General features: G+C 47.3%; 1 protein-coding gene across 3 annotated transcripts in view; it reads right to left on the bottom strand.

The window, feature by feature from the left end:
• Positions 1-3,810: 3,810 nt before the first annotated feature.
• The window catches only part of TNFRSF13B (TNF receptor superfamily member 13B), a 29,855-nt gene continuing 11,999 nt past the window's right edge, over positions 3,811-21,666 (bottom strand). For 2 of the 3 annotated variants that reach the window (XM_050763454.1, XM_050763455.1), the window contains exons 2-4: positions 12,023-12,268; positions 4,679-4,864; positions 3,811-4,165 (exon numbers count right to left, since the gene is read on the bottom strand). In XM_050763454.1, the coding sequence (XP_050619411.1) occupies positions 3,915-4,165; positions 4,679-4,864; positions 12,023-12,268 (683 nt within the window). In that variant the 3' untranslated portion in view covers positions 3,811-3,914. Of the gene's footprint in view, positions 4,166-4,678; positions 4,865-12,022; positions 12,269-15,300; positions 15,439-21,666 lie in introns of all 3 variants that reach the window. The other variant, XM_050763453.1, reaches the window with a different exon arrangement.

Genomic DNA, 21,666 nt, shown 5'->3' with positions numbered 1-21,666 from the left:
AAGTCTCTGCTGACCAGGCCTCTCCTGCCCAAGTCTCTGAGCCATGGTGCTCAAAGTCTTCTTTCAATGACCCCCCTCAGTTCACAGAGCCACCCCTCCCCACATTGGCACCCATAGGCCAGGCACTGGGTGTCTTCTCAGGTCAGGGGCCCTCCTCTGGGACACAGGGAGGGACACTGGGCCCCAGGCTTTGGGTGCCCAGCTTCATGCTCACCCCACAAGACCCTCTGGGCCCATCTCAAAGGGAGTGGGGAGGTGGCCTGGCACCACCTGGACACACTGTCTGGGCCTATCCCTGAGCCACACAGCCAGAGGAATGGGGGGACGTTTGTCAGACCAGGCATCTCGCTCTGTTGGGTCTCCCAGGGCCCTTCCCTCGAAGCCCGAATCTAGAGACACAGCACAAAGGCTGCAGGGTGACCGGCCCAGAACCCTTGAGACTAGGCTGGGGACCACACAAAAACTGTCCCCAGACAGCCAGAAGACCCTTTGCTAGTTTCTTGGTACTTCATTTCTCACCAGCTACCTTTCCCCCACCAGGAATCCCGCTCATGCAGAGTCAATGAGGAGAGGAAGATGGTCACAGAATCCGTGGAAAGAAAGAAAACAAAAGATGGGTGGGGAGAAGAGTTGGGAGTGTAGCATTATAAGGGTCCTACACTATTCGTGTTATTTGAGGGTTGACTGTGATTAATTAAAGGTGTATCTTGTAGACAACCATTACACACACCGTATTTTTTATATATATATATATATATACATACACACACACACAGAGACAGAGAGTCTTGCTCCATTACTCAGGCTGAAGTGCAGTGGCCCAGACACAGCTCACTACAGCCTTGACTTCCTAGGCTCAAGCAATCCTCCCACCTCAGCCTCCTGAGTAGCTGACACTGCATGTGTGGGCCCCCATGCCTGGCTGCTTTTGAAATGGTTTCTTGTAGAGACGGAATCTTGCTGTGTTACCCAGGCTGGTCTGGACCTCCTGGCCCCAAGCAATCCTCCAGCCTCGGCCTCTCAAAGTGTTGGGATTACAGGCATGAGCCACTGCACTTGGCTTACACACGTTTTTAAGAAGCATAAATACGAAGGTCAGTGTTGCCATGAAGTCAGGCAGGGGTTGGCAAACTATGGCCCACAATCCAGATGCAGTCCCCCTCCTGTCGTGGTGAATAAAGATTTATTGGAGCCACGGTTCCTCCCCTGTGTTCACTTCTTGTCTGTGACTGCTTTGGGGCTGCAGTGGCAGAGCTGAGTAATTGTTGAGTAGCTGCAACAAAGACCACAGGGTCCAGGAAGCCCAAGATGTTTACTGCCAGGTCCTTTTCAGAAAAATCTTGCTGAGCCCTGGGGAGGGGGCCAGGTGGCAGTGGGGAGGCCACTGGGGAGGCTGGTACAGTAATCCAGGCGAAAAATGATGGGAGCTCAGATTAAAGCGATCATGACAAGTGGCTGGAATCATGATGTACTTTGGGGATAGGACCAAAAATACATGGATAAAATGGACAGTATTTAGGTGTTTAGAGTTTCAGATTTTCTTTCTACCAAAGGACCCCTTTCTAAAAAAAAAAAGTACAAAAGATCAATTTAAAAATCTGACCAAAGAGGCCGGGCGCGGTGGCTCAAGCCTGTAATCCCAGCACTTTGGGAGGCCGAGACGGGCGGATCACGAGGTCAGGAGATTGAGACCATCCTGGCTAACATGGTGAAACCCCGTCTCTACTAAAAAAAAAAAAAAAAAAACTAACCAGGCAAGGTGGCGGGCGCCTGTAGTCCCAGCTACTTGGGAGGCTGAGGCAGGAGAATGGCGTGAACCCAGGAGGCAGAGCTTGCAGTGAGCTGAGATCCGGCCACTGCACTCCAGCCTGGGCGACAGAGCGAGACTCCGTCTCAAAAAAAAAAAAAAAAAAAAAAAAAAAAAAAAAAAAAAAAAATCTGACGAAAGAAACACCACCACAAGATTATTTGTGTGATTGGAGCTGGGGTTAAGCCTGGGTACCTTGTGCTTTCAGCCCCCCTACACCCCGGCTGTTCCAGAGGCACCCTACAAAGCCCCTTGGGTTCAGACAAGCTGAACTTGAAACCATAGATCGGAAGGAATAGAAATCTGCGCATCTTTCACACAAGCCATAACATTCTAAGCCGCATCTTTGCAGCACACTGATGTGGGGCTACTTCACGCACAGCCAGTAAGTGTCTGTGCCAGTGCTGGGATTTGTGTTCACCCTGTTATAAGAAGGCAGCTGCTTGCTTGAGGCATGACAGTGAGGAAACAATGCCACCCGGATCTCACCAATGGCCGTGAAGACTGGCTGTACCATGGGCCAGACGCATGTCTTGGGCAGACACTTTTTAGATGCCAACTTGCCTGTAGACAAAGATGATGCAGAGGTGGCCACGGGGAGGGCCTGTGTGATGGGTTGAACTTGTCCCCTGAAATTCCTGTGTTGATGTCCTTAGCCCCAGTGCTTGAGAATGTGATCTTATTTAGAGACATCATCTTATAGAAATAAGTTAAAATGAAAAATGAGGTCAGTAGGGGGTACCCAATCTAACCACTGGTGTCCTTACTATAAGAAAAGGAAATGTGGACAGAGACACACAGAGGGAAGACAAAGTGAGGAGACACAGGGAAGGCCACCTACATGACAGGAGAGAGGCCTGGAACAGAGCCTTCCTGGACCACCCTGGAAAAGGACCTTCCCTGCCGACACTTTGCTCTTGGACCTGCAGCCTGCAGGACTATGAGACAGTGAGATTCTGTTGCTGAAGCTGCCCAGTCTGTGGTACTTTAAGGGAGCCCTAGCAAACCAACGCAGCCTGGTAGCCCACAGATGGTGAAAAGATGGAATGAGCTACGGAGGCCCAGGCTTCCTGTCTACACCTCCCAAAGTGCACTAAGGGATCCTTTGGTGTGTGCAGGTTTGCAAGATAATTTTGGGAGGTGCAGGGTGCATAATTTCAATGTACATTATTATGGATTTATCTTACTGTGAAAATGCTTCTATAGTTTACTTAAGGTTTACATGCTACTCAAGATATAGCTTTAAATGCTAACAAAAAGTGGATGCAGATGAAAACATTCTCTTGCTGTGGTCCAGGGAATCTCAATGTTTTTTTCAGAGACTCGCAGCTTTCAGCTAGAGCTGCCCTCCCCTTCGTGTCCACTGCACACCCCCACAACACACACACGTGCCTAAATGCATGCACAGACACACACATGGACATACATATACACGCATGCACACACATACATGCACACCCATATGCATGCACACACCTGCACATACACACACACTGTGCTTCATGCCCTCACTTAGGAGGCATGGAAGGGAATGTGTGTCTGTAAGGAAATGAAGACAGCTCAAGCCCCTGGTTCCCTGGGTGTTTGCACAGGCACCCTCCTGCAGACCATTCTTTGGTCTCTTTCTCTCTCTTAATGAGAGAGAAGTAGAACCCGAGTGGGTACCCAGCTGCCTAGCGCTCAACCCAAAGTCACAACCTTCCTCGGGAGCCTGGTGAGATAGGGGCATCACAGGTCCTCCCAAACCGAGGGGGCAGGGTTCAGTGGAGCCTTGTGCCCAGGAAGGTGATAGACGGGACGTCTTGGTTCATCAAAGACCCAACCACAATGCAGTGAGGAAGGGCAGCTGCCAAAGGTTTTATTCTCCAGGAAGAGGGGCTCTCAGGGTCTGTGAGCAGGAGGCACGAGGACTTTATTGCACATGTGGTTAGGTGATGGCTGCACTGGGAACTGGGAATCAGAGTGTCCTGACCTCCTGCTCTGTCTCTCTCTCCCTCTCTGCCTCCTCTGTCTCTCTCTCCCCATCTCTCTCCCCTCTCCCCACCTCTCTTTCTCTCTCCCCTTCTCTCCATCTCTCTCCCTCCTCCTTTCCCTCCCTGACCCCCATTTATGCACCTGGGCCCCCTTCCTGGGCAGGCACACACACAATGCCAAGACCACTGTCTGGGATGTGGGGGCAAGGCTGCAGGACTGTGGTCCTGGTGTGGCACCCCCACCTTCCAGCACAAGTGGGGTCGGGGGTCCCAGGCATGACTGCACTCTCCTGGGTGGGCGCCCTGCACTCGGGGAAGCAGAAGCTGCAGGTCTCCACTGGCTCAGGGGATGTGCCCACAGGGCTGCCAGCTTCCATCGCGTGATCTGCAGAGGCAAGAGTGGAGTGTGTGGGCCAGGCCTGGCCCTGCACCAGGGTAGGGGTGACGGTGTGGGCAGCTGCACTCTTCTCCTACCCAGGAGCTAAGGGCAATCACCCAGGCCAGTGTCAGTGTCCCCCAGTTGCCAACCAGAACCTGTGCCTGGGCAGGGGTGGGCAGGCAAATCTTGACTCTCACTTCAGTCCAGCACCAAGCCTGCCAAACCCCCCAAAGGGACACCTCCTCCCAGGCTTAGCCCTAAAGGCTCTGCATCCTGAGAATCCTGGGCCCAGGCAAATCTGAAGGCCAGCACCCCACACCCACCCTTCCTGGGTGCCACTCTCTTGGGTATCTGCCTGCCAGGATGTCTTAAATTGATTTTATCAAGCTACAGCAAATAACAGGGATGAGCCCTGGGCCTCTCCACTTAGAAGCAGGGGCAGTGACAGGATGGAGGGATGGCCCGAGGCTTGTCACCCAAGCATTGAGAAGGGCGAGGACCCCAGTTTCATGAACTCACCCTGGGAAGACTTGGTCGGATTTTGACAGGACCTTGAGCGGGGCTGGCAGGAGCAGGGATCCCCCCTCTTCTTGAGGAAGCAGGCCACTGTCACCAGGAAGCAGCAGAGGACGGCACACAGGCAGAGCCCCAGCGTGCTGTAGACCAGGGCCAGCTGATCTGCACTCAGTTTCAGCCCCGGGAGAGCTGCAAGACAGCGTGAGACCCCTCTCTGCAGTGCCTTCTCCTCTTCCCACTCTTAGATTTAGGAATCTCATAAAGTGACAGAGCTGCCAGGACTCTTAGGGGTCATCAGTGCCACTCTGACATTTACAGGGGGAGATGGGAACTTGGGGTGAGCTGGTGTCACTCCACCAGTCAGTGGCTGTCCTTCCTGTCCAGTGCCCAGATCTCAAAGAGGCCTAACGGAGGAAAACAAGACCCCAGGACCTGCAAACTTGGTGCCACATATCCAAGGCTTACCTGCTCCTACTTGCCTCTGGAATCAAATGCAAACAGTGCCCTGGAGGCATGAGCAGGTGAGACCCTGCCAGCCCTCAGAGCACAGACAGAATGCCGGGCTACAATTTGTTACTAAGCGGAAATGAACTGCATTGATTCAAGGAGGAAAACAAAATATTTGTGCATATTTCAAACATTTCAACATGAGGTTCTGAAACCCAACTGTTCAGAAACCATGCAAGTGTTCAGAGACCATGCTTACAGCATGGTCACCTGACATCGTGTGGACCATCTGGGCTGGGCTGGGCCTCATTCTATCCAGGAGAGTGCCATGGGGGCAAGGCTGTGCCACTCTGGGCCTCCACCTCAAGAAGACCTGACAGCCTCAGTGTTTGCTCCCTTGGGCCTGAGCCACCACTCAAGAAGTCCAGCGGGAGAGTCCCAGTGGAGAGGGACAGGCCCTGAGATCAGCTGGAGGAGAAGCAAGACCTGAATATCCCAGCATCAGAGTCCAGCCTCCAATAGCTCCATCCCCAGCACCATCTGCATAACAGACCCCAAGCAAGAGCAGCAGAAGACCCGCCCAGCTGAGCCCTGCCTCCCCACAGAGCCACACAAGGTCACAACATGAAGATAAGAATCTGGGGACGAGTGTCCAGATCCAGTGACAAGTGTCCTTATACAAGAAGAGAAGGGAGGAGACACAGGCACGGGAAAGAAGCCATGTGAAAGAGGCAGAGATGGGAGTGATGAGGCCACAAGCCCAGGAGGCCTGGGGCAGCCGCCAGAAGCCGGAGAAGGCAGGGAAGAATCCTACCCTGGAGCTTTCAAAGGGAGCAGGGCTCTGCTGCTGCTTGGATCTCAGACTTCTGGGCTCCAGACCAGAAGACAGAGGATCAGTTTGTGTTGTTTTAAGAACCTAACATGTGCACACTGTCATAGCAGCCCCAGGAAGTACAGCCTATCCTAGGACAGAACGCACCCAGCCAGGGTGACAACCCCTTCAGTCCTGGGCAGGGTTCTGAATGCTCAGCAAACCCCAAGTCACTGAGGCCCCACAAAAGCCCTGGGAGGTCAGAGTCATTATGACCAATTTAGGTGGGGACAGCAAGGCACAAGTAGCCCAGATGCACGTAGGTTAATTCTGATGTCGCAATTTGTTCAATATTTAGATTTCAGCACTAGGGTTTTTTTCCTAACCTTATGTGCTTTGATGCATTCCAGAACCTTATTCCCAGAAGGGGTCACGGGCACCCCCAATGTCTGCAGGACACAGAGGCTGAGCAGTTCCATGACTGACTACTTCCAGTTCTTTTTTTTTTTTTTTTTTGAGACGGAGTCTTGCTCTGTCGCCCAGGCTGGAGTGCAGTGGCGCCATCTCGGTTCACTGCAAGCTCCGCCTCCTGGGTTCATGCTATTCTCCTGCCTCAGCCTCCCAAGTTGCTGGGACTACAGGCGCCCGCCACCATGCCCATCTCATTTTTTGTATTTTTAATAGAGATGGGGTTTCACCGTGTTAGCCAGGATGGTCTTGATCTCCTGACCTCGTGATCCACCTACCTCGGCCTCCCAAAGTGCTGGGATTACAGGCGTGAGCCACCGCGCCTGGCCTCTCCCTCCAGTTCTAATCTCATGCCAATGCACTGTCCCTCTGTCCCTTCCCAGGTCCTTGTCATCTCTGGTTCCTATTATTGCCAGAAATAGCTTCTCACAGGGCCCCTGCTGCCATCACCACCATCCAGAGGCAACAGGGAGCTCTCCCACAGCTGTGCTCTGACCCCTTGTCCCATGGCTGCCCCTGTCCCCAGCAAGACATCGGCCTCCCAGTCTGGCACATGGGGCCCACTGTCATCTGGCATCTGGTCCCTCCTGGTGCCATCTCCAACTACCCCTGAATGCTTGCTCTTCCCAGCTCAGTCCTCTGCAGCCCCCACACTGGGGGACAAGGTCCTGCCCTTGGTGCTTTTCCTCCTTCTCTGCTGGACAGATGAGCAGCCCCACCCACTGGGGCAGGCTCCCTGGGCCACCTGTTCCCCTCAGGGAGACACAGACACTACATACGCACCTGCCCCGGAGCCTAGGCAGGGAGCTCCTTGCATCGGCCTGGAGTTGTCGCAACAGAACCCCACACCAGACTCCTCTCCTGCTCAACATCTCAAGCCATTTTCAGTCCAGCTTGGGGGCCTGCCCTGCTCTCCCCACGAAGCCCCATGTGTGAGCAGCAGGGCCTTCTGTGCCCTCTTGGTGAGCATGTGGAGTGGTCAGTCTCCACCTTCAAAGCAGATCTGGGGTGGGGTTCCTCCTGCTTCCGTGGAGTGGCCACCACACTCCTGCAGGCTGGAAGCCTGAGAGGAAGGGATTTAGCCCATTCTCCAGCACAGAGCCCCTCACAGCCTCCCAACAGCCCAGTTCGCTGCTCCTAGCAGCACCTGTATGTGCTGTTGCCTCTGCCTGGAACCCTGTCCCCACCGTGTGGCTTCAACATAGTTGCTTTTTGAATGAGCAGTTCCAGCGCACAGAGCACGTGCTCCCCAAAAAACGTATTCTCCCAAATCACCCTCACAGCAACTCTATGAAGGTGAACAACTCCAGCTTCACAGAACTAAGGCTCAGAGAGGGTCGGTAGCTTGCTCCAGATCACACAGCTTGTGAGGGACATAACTAGGGGTTTGGCTCCATATTCCACACCCCCGCCCCAGCCTGCCCTAAAGGCTCCTCCTCCGGGAAACCTTCCTTGTCCCCGTGTCACCTGCAGCTGGGTTACGTGGCCCCCATGCACTGAAAGGAATGTGTCATCTGCATGGCTTGTCCACTGCCTGGCCTTCCACAAGACGGTAAACTCCATGGGTCTGGGACAGGAACTGCCTCATTCTCCCCGCTCCCCATGCACAGCAAGCCTGCCACAGTTCCAGGTTCAACTAAGGAGGGGCAGTTCTGAATGGGATGCAAGAGAAACCTGGAGTCAGGGTGAGGCGGGGCCTGGTAGGGCTGGAGATGGGGGACAGCAGATTTTGGGGAGCCCATGAAGAGGGCAGAGAACAGGTCAGCCCTTCCACCGTGTGCAGCTGGACAACTTGGTCGCATGGTGTCCTCTGCTCCCTGCCCTTAAATAGGTCCATCTCTGGGTCCCTCCCCTGGCCATGTGGCTCTGTACTTCCTGTTTGCAACCCACAGCAAGCTCCCCTCCTGCCCCACCAGCCCATGCAGGCATCGGAGGTCAGAACAGAATAGACCTTAGCCCTGGGCCCCTGGAGAAATACAGGGCAGGGCAATGCACAGCGACAGTCACACAGTCACCAAAAGCCACGCCATGGCACAAGTGTGGCAACTGATGCAGGGTGAGGCGTGGTAATGCCGACCCCACTGGCACCAACACGTCCTCACACAGCCCCCAATGCTCACAGCCTGGGGCTCCATCCCTGGAGCCAAGATGAGGCTCCAAGGTTCTGCCCAGTGGCCTCTGGGAAGGGGGCTTGGCTGATGGTGACACACAATAAGTGGCTAACCTTGTCCCAGGGACAACAGTTCACCCCCAAGGAGCAATAGCCCTGTGGACACCACTTTGGGTCATTTTGCTGTTGCAGAGGGGACAAACTTTGGAACCCCCAGACTGTGCTCAAATCCCAGCTCAGCCATGCACTCGCTGAGTGACTGTCAGCGAGTCACTCCAAATTTGAGACTGTCTCTCGATCTGTGAGGTGGGTAGGAATGACCCACAGGGAAATCTATTACATCAGAGATGGGCAATGTTCCAGGTTTGCCGGAAGTTTCAAATGCATCACTGGATGCAGGGAAGGAATGCAGGTGGCCAGACACCAGGGGGGCAGGCATGGCCACTTGCATCGGTGGCTGGGCTCTTCAGCCCCTCTGTATCCACACCCCCTCCATGTGAATCTGCACTTCCCCTCAGAAGAGGCTGTGCTAGATTAAAAATGGCCTTGAATTCACCATGACTACAAGTTTCCCCCCACCCCCCGCTTGCTCCTTCCACCAAGAGGTGGTGTCTGTTTCCCCTCTCCTGAATCTGCTGGCACTGTGAATGGAAAGAAATGCAGTGGTGGTGATGAAATGCAAGTTCCCAGCCTACGTGGCAAGAGGCCTGTGTGCTCCTGTCTGCTGCAGTCCTGTATCATCATGAGATGGATGCACCTGGGCAGCCCACTGGTCCCAGGACGGGGATGAGAGGCACATGGAGCAGAGCCAGCCTGGCATAGCTGAGCCCAGCCAAATCCCTGACTCTGGAGGAAGCCCACACCTCCACATTTGGGGATGGCTTGTTAGGCAGCAGCAGCTAACTGGCAGGAGAGCAGGAGATGCCAGGCTAAGCAGGGACAACGGGGTGCTGGGCAACCTCCATCATCAGGCACACAGGCTCTGCCCATGGGACCTTGGCCCTGGGGACTGGCCTCATGGAAATGAGGTTATCACAGGAAAGTCACTGCAAAGGAAAGGAACCAATCAGCCTCGAGAAGAACAGGCCTGCTGTCTCTCTAGGACAGGCTGAGAGCAGGGCAAACTCCATCACTAGTGTTTATGGATCCACACAGCATCCCTCTTCCGTCCTTTCTGATGCCACAGAGCAGGGCAGGTGCACCAAGAGGTGGTTGCTGGGAGGACTAATAAGATCATTTCTGATGCCTGGCACTTAGCAGATGCCCAGCTCAACAGGACCCTTCTTCCCATGTCCAAAGTGGCCATCTCCAGCCATAAGTTTTTTCATTTTCTTTCTTTATTTTTTATTATTTTTATTTATTTATTTATTTATTTATTTATTTATTTATTTATTTTGAGACACAGTCTCACTCTGTCCCTCAGGCTGGAGTGCAGTGGCACGATCTTGGCTCACTGCAACCTTCACCTCTTGGGTTCAAACATTTCTCCTGCCTCAGCCTCCCAAGTAGCTGGGACTACAGGTGTGCACCGCCACATCCCGCTAATTTTTGTATTTTTGGTAGAGATAGGGTTTCCCCTTGTTGATCAGGCTGGTCTTGAACTCCTGACCACAAGTGATCCGCCTGCCTCTGCCTCCCAAAGTGGTAGGATTATAGGTATGAGTCACCATGCCCAGCCTTTTCTTTGTACAATTTTTTTTTCCCTCTGGCAATGGCTAATGAACCACAAAAACTTTTTTAATAATACCTTTCCCTTCTCATTCTTAGGAAGCCTCTTTTGCCTCTAAATGGAATCTGACGGATTCACAGTCAGATTCTACCAGAAGCACAAAGAAGAGCTGGTACAAATTTTACTGAAACTATTCCAAAAAATCAAGGAGGGATTCTTTTAACTCATTCTGGAAAGCCAGCTTCACTCTGGTTCCAAAACCTGGCAAAGACACAATGAAAAAAAAGAAAACTACAGGCCAATATCCCTGAGGAACATAGATGCAAGATGCAATTAGAGATTTAAATGTAAGACCCTAAACTATAAGAATCTTAGAGAAATCCTGGAAAATACCAACCTGGACATTGGCCCTGGGAATGAATTTATGACTAAGTCCTCAAAAGCAATTGCAACAAAAACAAAAGTTGACAAGTGGGACCTAATTAAACGCAAGAGCTTCTGCACTGCAAAATAAACTATCAGTGTAAACAGGCAACCTATAGAATGGGAGAAAATGTTTGCAAACTATGCACCCAACAAAAGTTTAATATCCATAATCTATGAGGAAGTTAAACAATTCAAAAATCAAACAACAACCACATTAAAAAGTGGGCAAAAGACATGAACAGACACTTTTCAAAAGAAGACATGCAAGCAGCCAAGAAACATGAAAAAATGCTCAACATCACTGATCATCAGAGAAATGCAAATGAAAACCACAATGAGGGACTATCTCACACCAGTAAGAATAGCTATTGTTAGAAAGTCAAAAAACAACAGATGATGGTGAGGCTACAGAGAAAAGGGAACACTTATACACTGTTGGTGGAATGTAAATTAGTTCAGCCACTGTAGAAAGCAGTTTGGAGATTTCTCAGAGAACTTAAAACAGAATTACCATTCAGCACAGCCATCCCATTACTGGGTATATATCCAAAGGAAAATAAACCATTCTGCCAAAAAGACACATACACACGTGTGTTCATCACAGCACTATTCACAATAGCAAAGACATGGAATCAATCTAGGTGCCCATCAATGGTGGATTGGATAAAGAAAATGTGGTACATATACACAATGAAATACTACACAGCCACAAAGAGAAAAAAAATCATGTTTTTTGCAGCAACATGCATGCAGCGGAGACCATTATCCTAAGTGAATTAACGCAGAAACAGAAAATACCACATGTTCTCACTTAAAAGTGAAATGTTAAGCACTGCATACAGATGGACATAAAGACAGGAACAACAGACACTGGGGCCTACTAGAAGGGGGAGGTAGGGAGGGGGTAAGGGCTGAAAAACTACCTACTGGGTGCTATGCTCACCACCTGGGTGACAAGACCATTTGTACCCCAAACCTCAGCATCAAGCAACATACCCATGTAACAAACCAATACATGTACCCCCAGATCTAAAATAAAAGTTAAATTATCAATAAAATAATAATAGAAATAAATGGAGTCTGCAGCATTGGTGGAGGGCAGGTGGTGGCTCTGCTCAGGTGCTCACACAGGTGGGTCTGCTGCTTACTCATGCTTGTGCTTCGAGAACTGGCACAGCTTCAGCAGCCCCCAGTACAAGGCTCTTCCTCACATGGCAGGTCCTTTCTCCTGCTTTCTTCTTGTCCACAGACTTCTGGCAATGTTGTGTACATTGTTTTTTTAATCCTGGGATGATCTCCCTGGCTTCTGCCCATTTGCCTGTGCATAGTTGACTCTCCTGTTCTAGGCCTGGCATCAGGCCTCCTACCCTTTCTGACCCTGCGTGACACCATACAGATTCACCTGGGGTGGCTTACCTGGACTTGCTTCTGAGCCTCTGTGCTCTGATCCTTGGTACCTTCCCGAGTTGTCTGAATTGTTTTCAACTTCTCCACTCCGCTGTCTCCTGAGCTCTGGTGGGAGGTTCACTGGGCTCCTGAGCTTGTTCTCACAGAAGTATGCACATTGCTTAGGGTGCTGTCCACAGATGGAGGCACAGCTGATGCAGTCCCTCAGGAGATGGTCATAGAACCTGCCTTGCTCCTTGCGGCAGTTGAGTGACCCTGGGAGACAGAAATGCGTAATACTGCTGGGTAACAGACTAGCAGGAGTTGTAGGTTTGACCACAAAAGACATCAAAGTTAAAAAAAAAAATTACGGTAAAATTCCAGCAAGCAATTCCAGAGTAAGGCAAGTACTTTTACAATATACACATTGAAGACTGTGCATTGTCCTCTAAGTACTATTTTAGCTGCGTTGCATTTTGATGTGTATTATTTTTCCTCTACCTAGTTCAAAATGTACTTATTTTTCATTATTATTTCTTCTTTGACCAATGGGTTATTTACAAGTGCATTTCTTAGTTTCCAAACATATGAAGATTTTCTGTTATCATTTAAAATTGAGATCTAGATTACATTGTTACATAAGACCTTTACTTGCATTTTTCAAGCCTCATCAAGGAGAAATGTATTTCAAATTATTTCAAATATTTTGATTATCAAATATTTCAAATTATTTCAAATATTCAAATAATTTGAAATATATTTCAAATTATTTCAAATGTATTTCAAAATATTTCAATAAGGAATAAAGGGGAAAGGCCAGAATCCTCTTTGGCAAGTTGGGGCAGGGGGCTGGAAGGAAGGTGGAAAAGTTCACATGAATAGTGTTTCTTCTCTCTTACTACTAAGTAAGAATTACAGCAGCTTACACAAGTATCAGCGCCAAGGCACAGAAGCCAAGGAAACTGAAGCCCAATCATACTTGCCTTAAGAGAGCACAGTGGACTCAACTTTGAATGCATAAATAAATCTATTTGGAACAATCAATTATCTTATCTAAAGCCTCAGAATATTTCTTTCTAATTTTTTTTTTCCTTGAGATGGAGTTTCGCTCTTGCTGCCCAGTGGAGTGCAGTGGCACGATCTCAGCTCACTGCAACCTCTGCCTCCCAGGTTCAAGAAATTCTCTTGGCTGGGCGCGGTGGCTCAAGCCTGTAATCCCAGCACTTTGGGAGGCCGAGACGGGCGGATCACGCGAGGTCAGGAGATCGAGACCATCCTGGCTAACCCGGTGAAACCCCGTCTCTACTAAAAAAATACAAAAAACTAGCTGGGCGAGGTGGCGGGCGCCTGTAGTCCCAGCTACTCGGGAGGCTGAGGCAGGAGAATGGCGTGAACCCGAAAGGCGGAGCTTGCAGTGAGCTGAGATCCAGCCACTGCACTCCACTTTGGACGACAGAGTGAGACTCCATCTCAAAAAAAAAAAAAAAAAAAAGAAATTCTCTTGCCTCAGCCTCCTGAGTAGTAAGTAGCTGGGATTACAGGCGACCATCACAACACCCGGCTAATTTTTGTATTTTTAGTAGAGATGGGGTTTCGCCATGTTGGCCAGGCTGGTCGTGAACTCCTGACCTCAGGTGATCTGCCTGCCTCGGCCTCCCAAAGTACTGGGATTACAGGCGGCATGAACCACCGCACCTGTCTAGCCTCAGAATATTTCTACATGAAAGTTTTTACGTGAAAAAGGCAAGTTTCGTTTGTCTTTAGAATAAGGTATTTATGTGAAAATGTGGCTCACACATATATTTTAAGGACACATTTCAGAGGCAGTGCAGGATAGTGGATAAGAACCCAAATTTCAGAACCAAATTTCAATTGGGGTCATCCCCGGCTATACCACTTGCAGGCAGTGTGGTCTCAGCCTTTCCATGCCTCAGTTTCCTCATTTCCAACATAGGGAAAATAACAGTACTGACTTCTTCTTAGGGTTGGTGGCAGAGTTGTAGGACCCAACACAGTGCCTGGCGCATACTAAATGCTCACTTAATGGAAGGCTTGAGTAGAATATTCATTTGAGCCTCTTCACAAAGCAAACACCCGTTCTTGTGTCTTTGACAGAGTAAAGGAAGGAACTAAAAGATCACAGAATTGGGACCTTGGGGAAAACTCAGATGGCCCACATGGGGCCAGTGACCTCCCCTGTTCTGGCCCTGCCCTATGCCCAGGGCTCCCCTGAACCGCACCAAAACTGACACCTCCACTCGGTGTCACACAGGGTTAGTCCAGCATTGGTGTCCTTGGGGCTTTCTGTGACCTCTTCCCCTGTTGCAGGTGGTGCCTGAGCACCCCAGACCACTGACCCTCCCTGCCTGACCTCACACCCTGTCCCGCCACCCCACCCCAGGACTCGGTCCTCCCTACTGTGTTTCCCACCTCTGCACCTCTGCGCATACTGCCCTCTTTTCCAGACATCCATCTGATTTCCCCATTCTGTGGCCTCTTAACAATCTGCCTCTGATGGTGCTTCCTGTAGGGACACCTCCCCACCCTGCAGCCCTTCAGCTGAAAGTGGTATCTCCCAACTGCAGCTTTCTAACTTGACACGTAGTCATTTCTCCCATTAGATGACACTGTCTTTCAAGGGCCATGCCAGATTCCTGTTTCCATGGGGCTGGAGCACTCCATCTATGTTTGTGGGATGAACCAATGAATATTCTAATTCATTAATGGGTAGTGGTTCAGTCATGATTTAGGAGTGGGAGTCCTGGGTTCAAATCAGGATGTTGCTGTGACATCTCCAGTTTTAAACTGGGTGATCTTGGGTAAGTCACTCATCCTCTCTGAGTTCTCCTCAACAAGTATTCATTCAAGTATTCAAGGACTTACTATGTGTCAGGCACTGTGTTAGGCTCAAGTCAGGCATGGTTCCAAGTTTCAAAAGAATGTAACAACAGACAGTGACAGGGGAGGGCCTAGTTCTACTGGGTGATCAGAGGAGACCCCTGATGTTTGGGCTGAGACCTGAACGTTGAGTAGGAGGGAGCTGAGGGAAGATGATAGAGGGAATGCATTCCAGGCAGTGGGAACAGCATGTGCAAAGGACCTGAGACAGGAAAGAATGTACTATGTTTGAGACACTGAAAGAAAGTTGTGTGACCAAAGCAGGAAGGTGGAGAGGTAAGAGGTGCTGCACTGTACATCTCCTCCTGCCACCCTTTCCTCAGCCACCTGACTGTGGGGCCAGAGGGTGCTCTAGGGAAGAAGGAGGAGGGTGATTGCACTGTCCCCTGGGCTCAGACCCCAGAACTCACTGCAGAAGGTTGCACAGGTGCGCTGGCTCTGATGGTTGCAAATGGCTTTGCAGGACATGCAGGTGCCCAGCAGGGGATCCCAGTACTGCTCTTCGGGGCAGGATCTCATAGCCACCCCTGTCCACAGGCCCTGTGGAGCTGAGAGACCAGGAGAGTGAGGGCAGCTGGCAGGCGGCCACAGCCCAGCCTCTTGTCCCTGACGGGAACCCAGACAGCCTCTCCTGCCCACATTCCCACAGACAACCTTTCTGTCTCAGGAGCAGACAGGGCAGACAACCCCCACTGCACTTGCTGGAGGCCTGGGGCAGCCACCTCCCCTCTCCAGCCTCAGTTTCCCCATCTGCACATGGTTGTTTTCAGGACCACTGCTCTCTGACATGAGCAGTACCCTGCTGGGCCCTAATCCCTGCCCTCCTTAATGTGTCATGCCTCTCCCTGCCACAGGGTCTTTGCACATACTATTCCCTCACATGACGTGCCCTTCTCCCCAGCCCCTGCCCCTCAGCTGCTTATTCCTTCTCAGGCTTATTCCTTCTCAGACTGAGACCTCTGTCTAAACCTGATCTCCCAGGGAAGGCTTTCTGACTCGCCCCCAGACTAGGACGCAGTCCTTCTTCCACTCACTCGCACAGCCCTTTACTTGTTGCTGTGGCCACTTTCCTTATTTGATGCTGGCTCCTACACTAACTGTGAGCACCATCTGGCAGGGGCTGTGCCTAATTTTTCTTGTTAATTGCTGAGTCCTCAGAACCTAGACAATACTTCGGACATAGTACATGCTCATGAAATGAATGATTAATTAAAAGCAGACCAAGTCAGTGCCTAGCACACAGCAAGAACCAAGAAATGTCGATTTCCTTTCCATTTTCTTTTTTAACTGAAGTATGAAACAACCACAATGATGTGTGTGTGTGTAAAGTGTGCAAAAAGTGGAAGAATACATCTTGGTGACATTTGATGTATGTATGCACCTGTGTCATTACAGCCCACATTGAGATGTAGAATATTTCCTGCACCCCTGAAGACTCCCTGGGGTCCCCTCCCACCCAATGCCCACTTCTAGAGGCAGCTACTGTTCTGTTGTTACCCCCATAGGCTAATATTGCCCCTTCTGGAACTTCCATGTCTGGTTTTGTCCCCCCACGTGGTGCCTGAGACTCATCCATGTGGGTGCTCTCTGTGTGTCTGGTTTTGTGTTACTGTGAGTCTTCCACTGTGTGCAAGCATCACCTTCTCTACCCTTTCCTGATTTCATGACATTTGCTTCCCCCAATAACTTCTCCTTAAAAATGTTTAAAAGCGGCCGGGCAAGGTGGCTCATGCCTGTAATCCCAGCACTTTGGGAGGCCGAGGCGGGCGGATCACGACGTCAGGAGATTGAGACCATCCTGGCTAACATGGTGAAACCCTGTCTTTACTAAAAATAATAATAATAATAATATGAAAAATTAGCCGGGTGTGGTAGCAGGCACCTGTAGTCCCAGCTACTCGGGAGACTGAGGCAGAATGGCGTGAACCCAGGAGGCGGAGCTTGCAGGGAGCCGAGATCACGCCACTGCGCTCCAGCCTGGGTGACAGAGCGAGACTCTGTCTCAAAAAAAAAAAAAAAAAAAAAAAAAAAATGTTTAAAAGCATTTTGCAAGACATGTATTTGTTCTTTTTTTTTTTTTTTTAAACCTTCTTGAGAACAAGCAGGCTACCCATAAAACTCTGTTAGTTACAAAGTCCCGACATCTCAAAAGCAATCCTGGGATGTGAGGAGTGACATGGAGGAAAGCAGTAGAGTGGCAAGCTCTGGGAATCTGTGCCTCCTGCTAAACGACTACGGAGCTGCCAGCCACTATCTGAAGTCACTATTTGGGAATTCTAGAGTTGTCCAGGGGAGAGCTTGATGGTAAATTTTAGGAATGTCAGCCTATCACATGGTAGTGGCTACTATTCCACAGCAGTGCCGCTTGCTGGAGCCAGGATAAGCAAGAAGGACCCTTGTCCTCCAAATATTAGGGTTGTGGGTTCTGATTGCTGATGACCGCCTGTGACCACTGAGGGGCCAGCACAAAGGACATTGTTTCAACCCCCAAAGACTGAAGTGGCTTCCAGAGGATTTAAAGAGAAAGTATCCTTCTCTGGTCTGGAAGCCAAGCATTTAAGGAAATCTTTGTCAGGTCACTAGTTGACTGCAGAGATAAAAGAACAGAAACTTCAGTGACTACACGCAACAAGGAATACATACTGTGCAAAAATACAAATTAAAGTTGGGAAAAAACAAAGCTTAAAACTAAAAGTTTGGAAAAGTCGCAAACAGATAGCTTCAGCCCTTAACAGGCAAGGTTCAGAATCCTTGAGGAGTTTGGTAAAGTTAGATTTCCAGTCACCACAACACAACACTCAAAATGTCCAGGTCTCAAAAAAAAAATTACAAAGCATACAAAGCAGCAGCAGTTTTGCCACATTTACAGGAAATACAGACTCTGACAGAAACCATTTCCAGGAAAGTCTATATATTGGGATTACTAGTCAAACGTGTGAAATCAAGATTTGTGCTAAGTATGTTCAATGAGCTTAAGGAAACCATAGACAAAGAACTAACGGAAGTCAGGAAAATGTTGTATGAACACAATGAGTGCGTGGTAAAGAGACAGAAGTGGTAAAAAAGGAACCAAAACTTGGAAAGCAACCAAAATGTCCTTCAGTCCGTAAATGTATGAATCAAGTGTGGTATATTCCAACAATGGACTGTTATTCAATACTTAAAAATGAGCTATCAGGGCATTAACAGACATGGAGTAACCTTAAATGCATATTACTAAGTGAGAGAAACAAAGCTAAAAAGTCTACTGTATGATTTCAACTCCATGACATTCTGGAAAAGTCAAAAACTATGGAGACAATAAAAAGATCAGTGATTCCCAGGGGTTGGAGGACAGGAGGGATGAGTAGGTGGAGCACAGAGGATTTTTAGAGCAGTGAAGCTACTCTGTAAGCTACTCCAATGGTGGACACATGTCCATGTACATTTGTTCAAAGCCATGTACCACACTGAGAGTGAACCCCAACATAAACTTCAGACTTCAAATGATAATGATGTGTCAGTATAAGCTCACTGATTGTAACAAATGCACCATATGGTTTAGGATGTTGATAGTTGAGGAGACTGTGCCGGGGGATGTGGACAGGGAACTCTCTGTGCTTTTGCTAAATTTTTCCATGAGCCTAAAAATGCTCTAAAAGTAGTTTAAAAAAAATACAGAAGTTCTGGAATGGAAAAGTCCAAAAAGTGAAATACGAACCTTAATGGACGGGGTTTATCAGCAAATTTAAGCAAGCAGAAAAAGGGATCGGTGAACTTTTAAGTTTATCTTTAGAGAAAACAATTGAAGTAATTGTCTGTGTAACAAGAATGAAAAAAGATTGAGGAAAATTGAACAGAGCCAAATGTACTAACATATGCTCATAGAAGTTACAGAAGGAGAAGAGACAAAACGGCAGAAAAAGTATTTGAAGGAATAATGGCCCCAAACATCCCAAATCTGAAAAAACATGGGAATATACTCATTCAGGAATCTCAATAAATTTGATGCATGAAAACCTCAAAGAAACCCACACCAAGACATATTACAATAAAATTGAGGAAACCCAAGGCCAGACAGAATTGCGAAGGCAGCAAGAGAGAAGCAACTTCTTGTGTACAAAGGATCCTCAATACGGTAACAGCTGATTTCTCCTAAGAAACCAGCCAGAAGGTAGTGTAATGATATATTTAAAGTCCTGAAAGAAAACAATAAGCTGTCAACCAGGAATTGTATATGCTTTTAAATCAGCTTTCAATAATGAAGGAGAAATTAAGACATTTCCAGATAAACAAAATCTGAGGACTGCACTACAAGAAATGCTAAAGGGAGTCTTTCATGCTGAAATAAAAGTACTCTCGATGGTACCTTGAAGCCATAAGAAAAAGTGAAGTAAATATAAAGGTAAATAAATAAATATAAAAGCTAGAATTATTTTACATTTGCATGGTTTGTAATTCCTACTTTTTTCCTATATGATTTAATAGGTAATGAGTAAAACAGTGATTACAAACCTATGTTAGTGACAATAGAATGTACAAAGATGCAATATGTGACAATAACAATATAAAGGGAAAGGCAGAGAAATATAGGAACAAAGCTCTTATGACCCACTGAAACTAAGTTGATATTATTCAAACTAGCGTGTCATAAGTTTAAGATATTAATTGTAATCCCCAATAACTAAAATATGTATAGAAAAAGAAAGAAAAGGGGACTCAAAGTGGCCCACTACAAAAAAAATCAACAAAATACAAAAATGAAGTAATTGAAGAAACAAAAACATGTAAGACATACATAAAACAAATATATAAATGACTGAAGTAAATCTTTATCAGTAATCATGTTAAATGTAAATGAACTAAACTCTGCTAGTAAAAACAAAATTGGGCCGGGTGCAGTGGCTGACGCCTGTAATCCCAGCACTTTGGGAGGTTGAGGGGGGTGGATCACAAGGTCAGGAGATCAAGACCATCCTGGCTAACACGGTGAAACCCCGTCTCTACTAAAAATACAAAAACAAAATTAGCCAGGCGTGGTGGCGGGCGCCTGTAGTCCCAGCTACTCAGGAGGCTGAGGCCGGAGAATGACGTGAACCCGGGAGGCAGAGCTTGCAGTGAGCCGAGATTGCGCCACTGCACTCCAGCCTGGGCGACAGAGCGAGACTCCATCTCAAAAAAAAAAAAAAATTGGCAGATTGTATTTAAAAACCCACAGGCTTTATGTATATTCTGTGTATAAGAGACTTATTTTAGATTAAAAAAAATAATACAAAGCCAGAATTACTTTACATTTTGCATGGTTTGTAACTCCAATTTTTCTTCCTATATGATTTAATAGACAATGAGTAAAATAGTGGTAAAATAGAAGTTGAAAGTAAAGGTATTTCATGAAAATAGTAACCAGAAGAGAGCTGGGGCAGCTATACTACTGTCGGACAAAACAGACTTTAAATCACAAAAAGTTTACAAAAGACAAAGGACAATACATATTAATAAAGGGGATACAGCATAAAGATGTAACAATTATAAATATATACACACCTAATGACAGGATTCCAAAATATATGAAACAAAAATTGACGGAACTGAACGGAGAAATAGATAGTCCTACACTAATATTGGGATATTTCAGTACCTCACTTTCAGTAATAAGACAGAACAACTAGACAGATTAAATAAGAAAATAGAGGACATCAAGAACACTATAAACCAATTAGACATCACGGACATATAGACAATGCTCAATGCAACAACAGCAGAATACACATTCTTTTCAAGTGCACATGGAACATTCTCCAGGATAGACCTTATGTTCAGCCACAAAACAATGCTAAAATTTAAAAACTTTTAATTTTTTAAAACTAAAATTATTCAAAGTTTCTTTTCTGATCATAATGGTATAAAACTACAGATCAATAGCAGAAGGAAAACTGGAAAATTCACAAATATGTGTAAATTAAACAACACACTCTTCAAAAACAAATTGGTCGAAGAAGAAATGACAAGGGAAATTATAAAATATCTTGAGACAAATAAAAATGAAAATACAACATACCAAAAGTTGTGAAATACAACAAAAGCAATGCAAAGAGGGAAAATAATGCAAATACATACACTGAAAAAGAAGAATCATAACCTGATCATGACTAAATCATAACCTAATTATATACCTTGAGGAAATAAAAATAGAAGAACAAACCAAATCTAAAAACAGCATAAGGAAAGAAATAATGAAGACTAGAGCAGAGATCAATAACAGAGAATGAAAAAACAGTAGAGAAAATCAACAAAACAAAAGCTGGCTCTTTGCAAAGATCAACAAAATTGACAAACCTTTAGGTAGATTGACTATGAAAAAGAGAGATGACTCATATTATTAAAATCAGAAATGACATTAAGAACTTTATTACTTATTTTACAGAAATAAAAAGGATTATAAAAGAATGCTATGCACAATGATACACCAAATTTGATAACATAGATAAAAATGGACATATTCTTAGAAACACACAATCTACCAAAACTGACAAATGAAGAAATAGAAAATTTGGATACACTTATAACAAAATTGAATCAGTAATCAGAAACCTATCAGTGACAAGCTCAGGACAAGATTGCTTTTGAATTCTACCAAAACATTTAAAAAGGAATGAACACCAATTCTTCTGAAACTCTTCCCAAAAATCAAAGAGGAAAGAACACTTCCTAACTCATTCACAAGGTCAGGATTACACTAATACAAAATCACAATAAAGATGTCACAAGGAGAGAAAATTACACACCAATATGCCTTA

Source organism: Macaca thibetana, chromosome 16, assembly GCF_024542745.1.
Source record: "Macaca thibetana thibetana isolate TM-01 chromosome 16, ASM2454274v1, whole genome shotgun sequence".
Taxonomy (NCBI): Eukaryota; Metazoa; Chordata; class Mammalia; order Primates; family Cercopithecidae; genus Macaca; species Macaca thibetana.
The sequence above is the reverse complement of the archived record's forward strand: the minus strand, read 5'-3'. Positions and strand labels throughout refer to the sequence as shown.